Source organism: Helianthus annuus, chromosome 11 (genome assembly GCF_002127325.2).
Source record: "Helianthus annuus cultivar XRQ/B chromosome 11, HanXRQr2.0-SUNRISE, whole genome shotgun sequence".
Classification (NCBI taxonomy): domain Eukaryota; kingdom Viridiplantae; phylum Streptophyta; class Magnoliopsida; order Asterales; family Asteraceae; genus Helianthus; species Helianthus annuus.
Genome location: NC_035443.2, coordinates 101,593,987 through 101,602,078, shown reverse-complemented (window position 1 = coordinate 101,602,078; position 8,092 = coordinate 101,593,987). Strand labels below are relative to the sequence as shown.

Genomic DNA, 8,092 nt, shown 5'->3' with positions numbered 1-8,092 from the left:
AAAGCATGTAAAATATCCTCAAGAAAAGACCAGCTCACCGTATCATAGGCCTTTTGAATATCAATTTTAAAAGCACATCTGGGCGGGCCTACATTTAAGTGATAATTGTGCATAAGCTCTTGGGTAAGAAGAATATTATCAGTGATTTTCCTACCCGGGACAAAGGCAGACTGATTAATGTCAACAAGATACTCCAAACTACCTTTAATTCTGTCCGTGATAATTTTACTAATGCACTTATAAATAACGTTACAGCAAGAAATCGGCCTATAATCCGTCACTGCGTTAGGAGACGGAATTTTCGGCACCAAGGCAATGATGGTGTGATTAATCTGCTGAAGCAGCTTACCGTTATCAAAGAAATCCAAGACAACTTTTGTAACTTCATCACCCACTATATCCCAAGAGTTTTTGAAAAACGCAGAAGTGTAACCATCTGGCCCCGGGGCTTTATTGACACCTATGGAAAACATAGCACTTTTGACCTCCTCCCGAGTAACCTGTCTAATCATATGGCTAGCAACATTCGCATCAAGAACATTAGTAAAGCAATCATGATCCGTCAATTTGATAACTTGGTCCTGTGTACCCAAAAAACTTGAGTAATGGGAGACCATGACACCCATAACATCATTACCAATAAATCGGTTCCCATGAACATCTTGAATACTATGGATCTTGTTATTAGCATTCCTCATTTTAACACAATTATGAAAGAATTTCGTATTCGAGTCACCTGCAGCAAGCCATTCTGCCTTGGATTTTTGCTTTAGAAAACACTCCTCGTCATAGGACACAGTATTGAATTCCTGAATACACCTAGCTTCAGATTCACGAAGATCCAGGTCCAAAGGATTCGCGTCAATAGCCTTTTGGATATCATCCAGCTTTACCCTAAGCTCCTTTACACGACTATGCAGATTACCCTGAGCAAACAGAAGCCGTCTCAACGGAGACTTGAGAGCCGACAACTTCTTAACCACTGAAAACATAGTTTTCCCCGGAATCACCTTTGCCCATTCTTTTGTAACACAAGGGATAAAGCCCTCCTTACTTGCTAGAAAGTTAGCAAACTTGAAGGGTTTTGGCCGATTGTGGTTGAACGGAGACAAATGGAGAATGCAAGGCGAGTGGTCCGAAACTCGATACGGATGGAAATGAACATAAGCATCTGGGAACGAGTCAAGGAACTGAGTGTTGCTCATAACTCTGTCAATTTTCTTTAACACCCCTACACCATTTTTCGGCTTTTGGTTCCATGTGTATCGCAACCCATGACTCTTAATATCAGAGAGTTGATTATGTTGCACACAATCATAAAACTCCCTCATCCCAATCGGAATTGCAGAAGGCCCAACTAGGTAATCATCCATAGATAGAGCCGAATTGAAATCCCCAAGCACCACCCACGGTCTGTCATGAATAAAACACTTGTGCTTACATAAGTCATCCCAAAGAGCCCTTCTATCTTGGTATTTATTTTCAGCATAAACAAACGAACAAAAGAACACTTTATTATTAGACTTAGTACGAATTTGCACATGTAACACTTGATCCGATTGAGCTATCACCATAAGGTCCAACAGATCCTTATTCCAGCCAACAATGATCCTAGTCCCTCTAGCACAGCAATAGCCATTGGAAGTCCAATCCCACAACCTAAACACCCCTTTACAAACTCTATCAAGATTGGTGACATTAACATGAGACTCTAAAACAGCACATACTTGAAGCCGATTTTCAGAAACAAGATGACGAACCTCTCTTTGTTTCAGGGGAAGGTTCAATCCCCTTATATTCCAAACACCAATACTATCCATGGACACCATCTAAACCGGGAGTGCTTGCCCCCTCAGATTTTTTATCACTAGTTCCAGCACACATAAATTCAGCCGTCTCAGTTGTGTTTTGCCGCACAAATTCATCTACTAGAGGCCTATCTTCTTGACTATTGCTCGTACTCGGAACCCCATCAGCCATACTATCCAGGACCGAAAAAGAATTCCTCAAATTCAGATCACGCTTGTTACCTTCCTGATTAACCTTATCCACATGCCGTTCTGCATTAACGCTCTTTGTGCCAGATGGTTCCGGACCCGCATGGATATTCTTTGGTCTATAAACAACTCTAGCCTTCTGCTTCTTTTGAGGAAATCCGTGTCTTGCCACTTTCCTAGTATCGGTAACAAAACCCTCCTCATCGGTTGTAACTTGCTTCGGCTTAACATTAACAGATTTAGGACACTTCGCATCCGAGTGACCAAATAAACAACAAACCGCACACCTATGAGGTTTCCACTCATATTCAACGTCCACTCTTTCCATCAGATAACCCTCTTCATCTAGTTTAGGGATAGCAAGAACAATGTGATCTTTTAATTCATTATCAGCCGAGATCTCTATCATTGCTCGAGCAAAACTTGTTCTGCCCCAATTTTCAGCACACATATCAGCCGTGTAGGCATCAAGTCGTTTTGGAATTCCGAGCTTCGACGCTAATAGACTAAGCCCCTCATCGGTATACACAGCAAGAGGAACATTATGAAACTTAATCCAAACCGGCACCGTTTTAATCCCATCCTTTTTCAAGCTAACTGAGGGAGTCCAAATATTTAAGAATAACGGAATTTTCCTAATGAGCCAAGGACCACCTTCCAACACACTTAACATACCTTCTTTGGTGTCAAATTTGAAAAAGAAAAAGCCGCCCGCATTCATCATGAGTTTTGAAAATCCAAACTTCGCCCAAACATTCTTTGCGTAATATTCTACTACCGGAAACGGAAGCCTATTACCCAAGAAATAGCCGTACAGAACATTCTCAAGTTTATCCTGAGCCTTCTTGATCACTTCTTTTGGTATCACCACATCCGCATCATCTCTAGTTTCCATCGGCTTCATAAGCCTGAAGTTAATCTCTCTTTGTTCCGGGAAGATGACTTTAGCTTGTCCGCATAGGAGATTGGTGTTGCCGACTCATCATGCTGAGGATTACCCATAGGTTGAACTGGAACAGTGATCTTTTCTAATTCATCAATAACGTTTATGACATTTGAATCTTTCTGCACCACACCCCTACGTGGAAACAAAGGATTCCCATCGATCTTTAATGGTTTACTAAATAATGACGGCTGATCATGCAGACCATGCATGTTTCTTGAACCCTTAGAAGAAATAAAAACATCCTGATGCATCTTTTCCGAGAATGATTGAAACCCTAGGCTCTCCAAATCCTGATCCCGATTATCATCCATATCCAAGGATGTAGACAATAATCAGTAGGCTGAAGCATGCAAAAACAAACGAACAGAAAGAACAATACCCGGAGCGATTGAAGGACAAACCCTAGCCGAAAGAAAGAAACGAAAAAACCCTAATAACAACTTCAAAAGATTAGTGACCAAGGTAGAAGTCTAGAAACCTTACTCAGAAGGATCGACAACACCTCAATACCTAACCCAGATCAATTGAAACTAGGATTGGAAGATCAAGAAACTAGGGTTTTAGATGTGTCGCCCAAATCGCCTAGAGTACCAGAGAGAAGCCATCCATATTGCAAAGTCTATCCTTTAGGTGCTGAAAAGCAGTTTCCTGGGGATCTCCCCAACGGTAGGTGACACCCTTCTGTGTCAGTAGCGTAAGCGGCTGAGCAATCTTTGAAAAGTCTTTAATAAACCGTCTGTAATACCCCGCCAAACCCAAGAATTGGCGTATTTCCGTTGGCGTACGTGGTGCAGGCCAGTTCCTGATCGAGTCTACTTTGGATGGATCGACATGAATCCCACCCTTGTTCACTACGTGGCCTAAGAAGTGGACTTCACGAAGCCAGAAGTCGCATTTCGAAAACTTAGCGTACAGCTGTTCCTTTCGAAGAAGTTCCAGAATAAGGCGTAGATGCTGCTCGTGTTCCTCCTGACTCTTGGAGTAGATCAGAATGTCGTCGATGAAGACAATGACGAACTTGTCAAGATAGGGTTTGCACACCCTGTTCATAAGATCCATAAATACGGCAGGCGCGTTCGTTAACCCGAACGGCATGACAAGAAACTCGTAGTGGCCATAACGAGTTCTGAATGCGGTTTTGGAGACGTCCTCATCCCGGACTCTCAGCTGATGGTAGCCAGACCGTAGGTCTATCTTGGAGTAGTAACACGACCCTTGCAACTGGTCGAATAAGTCGTCTATGCGTGGAAGAGGATAACAGTTCTTTACCGTCACCTTGTTGAGTTCACGGTAGTCGATGCACATTCTGAACGTACCGTCTTTCTTTCTCACGAAAAGTACTGGAGCTCCCCAAGGCGAAGAGCTTGGACGTATAAAGCCCTTTTCCAAGAGCTCTTGTAGCTGCTTTGACAGTTCCTCCAATTCTGATGCAGCTAGACGGTATGGTGTGCGAGCTATGGGTGCTGCTCTTGGAGCGAGCTCGATTTGAAATTCGACCTGATGGTGAGGCGGTAAGCCAGGTAAGTTTTCAGGAAACACCTGAGGGTAGTCGCGAACAATTGGAATATCCTCCAATTTCTTTTCCTTTACTGATGCATCTGAAACGAGTGCCAAGATTGCGGTGTGACCCTTCCGTAGACACTTCTGAGCCTTCAAGAAAGAGATGATGCCAACCACTGCACCACTCTTGTCGCCTTGGACTTCGAGAGGTTCTTGACCAGAACGTGGAATGCGAATAATCTTCTCACTACATAAGATCTCTGCCTGATGTTGGGATAACCAATCCATCCCTATGACGATATCGAAACTTCCCAAGACTATGGGAATAAGGTCGATGGAGAAAACTTGACCGGCTAAGACGATACTACAACCCTTGACTATCTGCGTGGCTTCTAAACTCTTACCATTAGCTAGTTCTACGACGTGTTTAGTGTTTAGGGGTGTTGATGTACGTTTTAACAATTTACTGGCTTTCACAGAAATATAACTTGTATCCGCACCCGAATCAAATAAAACAGTAACATAAATATCGTCGAGGAGAAACTTACCCATAACCACATTGGGATCGTTCATTGCATCTCCTCGTCCTAACACGAAAGCTCGACCCCTTGCCTCGTTGCCATTGTTGTTGTTGTTCCCACCGTTGTTGTGCCCGTTGCCTTGGTTATTGTTGTTGCGATTCTGGTTCAACTGAGGACAATCGCGTTTGAAATGACCTTCAGGCCCACACTGGAAACATCCCCGGTTTCCACGCTGTGGCTGCTGCTGCTGTGGGTTCTGTGGAGTTGGTTGTTGCGGTTGCTGGTTCTGATTTGCAGGCCGTGGGCTTCTATAGTCTTTGGCCTCATGACCCATCTTGAGACATCTTTGACAACGACCCTTGTTGCACTGGCCGCTGTGATGTCTGTTGCAGTTGTGACATTTAGGGTGAAACCCTTGATACCTTCTCTGTCTATGGCCACCAGAGGATTGCTGGCTGGGACTCTGGTACTGATCAGTCTTCTGCTGCTGAGCTTGAGATTGAACTGTTGCTGAACCTTTGCTAGAATCCCCATCCCACTTTCTTTTGTTGTCACAGGGTGTAGTGGGAGTAGCGGCCGAAGTGGTAGCACTGATGCGTTTGGGCAACTTGTTTTGTTCCACCGCCTGATCCGTGAGGCGATGAGCAAGACGCTGGATATCCTGAATGTTGTCGAGGTTGGCCGATGTAACATGGCTCTGAATTTCTGAGGCTAGACCCTTGAGGTACAACTCGATGCGTTTGATGGGAGGGTCTACCATGGTAGGACACAAAATAGCCAGTTCGTTCGATCGCTTCGTGTAAGCTTCTATCTCTGACCCCGTCATCTTCAAGTGATAAAACTCATTCTCCAACTTGTGGATATCATCCCTTGTGCAGTACTCACGCTTGATAAGTTCCTTGAATTCGTTCCAGGGTGTGGCGTTAGCAGCTGCCAACCCTAAGATCTGGACTTGGGCGTTCCACCAAGTTAGTGCTATTCCTTCTAGCGTGCCAGTGGCGTACTTCACCCTGCGAGCCTCAGGGCATTCACACATCTCGAACACTGACTCCAGCTTCTCAAACCAGTGGAGGAGTCCCACTGCCCCCTCTGTGCCGCTGAAAGTACTTGGACGACAGTCCATGAAGTTCTTAAAGGTGCAAACTTGCTGCTGCGCTGGTTGACCTATTGTGTACGAATAGGGCAAAGTTTAAATACAAGGGCTAGTTTAGGAGTGTAGGATCTAAAGATCCTAGCGTAAGTTATGACTACAGGATATACTACCTGCTTGAGTGTGCAAGTGCCGCAGCAACTTGAGCTTGTACGAGAGCCTCTAGCTGGGCTTGAGTCATGTTAATCCGTCCAGACATGATCTTCATTGTAAAAGTAATGTAAGTGAGAGTGGTCCGCGAGTAGGGCGATGACAGAAAAGCGTATGCACGTAGGTATTCTCATGTAATAAAGTCATGTGTATCTAAACGTAATGCGAGCAAAGTTCTATATAGTTCTAGCATTCAGGTAATAAACATAAACCTTATTACCTAGGATGTCGAGTCTTGCACGTGGAGCGAAGCGTCGTTGTGGATCGTTGGGAGCACTGTTCTGGTTATAGTCTGGTTTTAATAAAAACGTTTTCCCCATATTAAAACCAAGTTCTCTATAACCAATGGCTCTGATACCAATCTGTCACACCCCCAAAATCCACACGCGGAGTACCACCGCTTGGAGGTGTGACATGACCAGGATCAAGCCACCAATCATATTGAACATGTAATAAATAGTAATAATTATCCATCAACACGAAAGGTGTTTATCAAACCAACATAATTAAGTGTAGCGGAAGCATAAAAGTAAAACCCAGACGTAAGTGTTAATGTATATAATATCATAAGTGTTCAAATAGCATTCACGATCCATTTGCCCACAACGACCTGCTCCTCCTTGTGCAAGCTCCATAATGTACCTAAGGTCCTGCAAGGCATGCAGCAGATAATCAACAACTAGTTGAGCGAGTTCACAGAAAAAAAGTTCGTAATAGTAATGAGTATGTTCATCTAGATGGGGGCTTCCCATGCATGTATGCACTAATGGTGGGGGTTTCCCATTGCCTTGTATATATATATTACTAGTGGGGGATTCCCACGTTTATTTTTACTAATGGGGGCTTCCCATTATGGTACTTACTAGACTATTTGCAACCATGTGTTCTTCTTAATCCGAGAACAGGAATACGTACAAGGTCACGCAGGATTTACGTGAGTGCCCTTCCCCGAGGACAGTGGTACGTGTGGGGTTTACGCAGGATTTACGTAAGTGTCCTTCCAACCCGGAAGACAGTAGTGGGTATTAGGTTACGCAGGATTTACGTAAGTGTCCTCCCGACCCGGGAGACAATGGTAGATACTAGTTTACGTAGGTTTTACGTAAGTGTCCTGACTATCCTGAGGACGATGGTCTACAGTCTAGTGATTGCGTAAGTACGAGTAATCATTCCATATTAAACATTCCAATCCAATTCCCAACCCGGGAATCCCATGCCTTGGCTGTGTGAACTCACCTTGGTTTGCTCGGCAGATACACAAAAGAGAGGGTTCTTGAACTAACAGTGGTCAACCACGTCCTAACAGGGTTACCATACAAGTCAGGTTTTGACTCAAGTAATGCACGTATAAGTCATGGCAATCACGTATTTATCATGGCAACACAAAGTCAGTCAAATACACTTTAACAGTTAATAACGTATGCAAGATTTGGACTCGCACAAGCCCAACATCCTTGTGCGGTCCACCCGAAGAAGTTCGGTAGTACCCGACCCATCAATATGAGTAGCCCAAAACATATCGGCCCAAAATAATAACATGTAAAGGTCTTGTGCGACCCGACTGATCTTGTACGATCAGGTTGGGTTGTGCGAGATGATTTCGGCTGTCCGGCCCAACAGCTTAACAACTCGTGTGATTCAAAACACCTTGTGCGACTAGGTTTGCCTTGTGCGATCAAGTCCAGCCCAATAACCATCCGGCCCAGACGACATAAACCAGCCTTGTGCGAGTGGGCCTTGGGCTTGCTCGGTCAAATAATCAAAACAGTAATTACCTAACATAGTTACGGCCCAACAACATGTGCGATCCAACACTACACTTGTGCGA

The 8,092-nt window shown here is 44.2% G+C and overlaps 1 protein-coding gene across 1 annotated transcript; it reads right to left on the bottom strand.

Annotated features, from left to right (window-relative positions):
* Positions 1–1,812: 1,812 nt before the first annotated feature.
* On the bottom strand, positions 1,813–2,892 carry LOC110919090. Its single transcript, XM_022163368.1, has one exon. It carries the CDS (start codon positions 2,890–2,892, stop codon positions 1,813–1,815), a length of 1,080 nt encoding a protein of 359 aa, XP_022019060.1.
* Between the last annotated feature and the right edge of the window lie 5,200 nt (positions 2,893–8,092).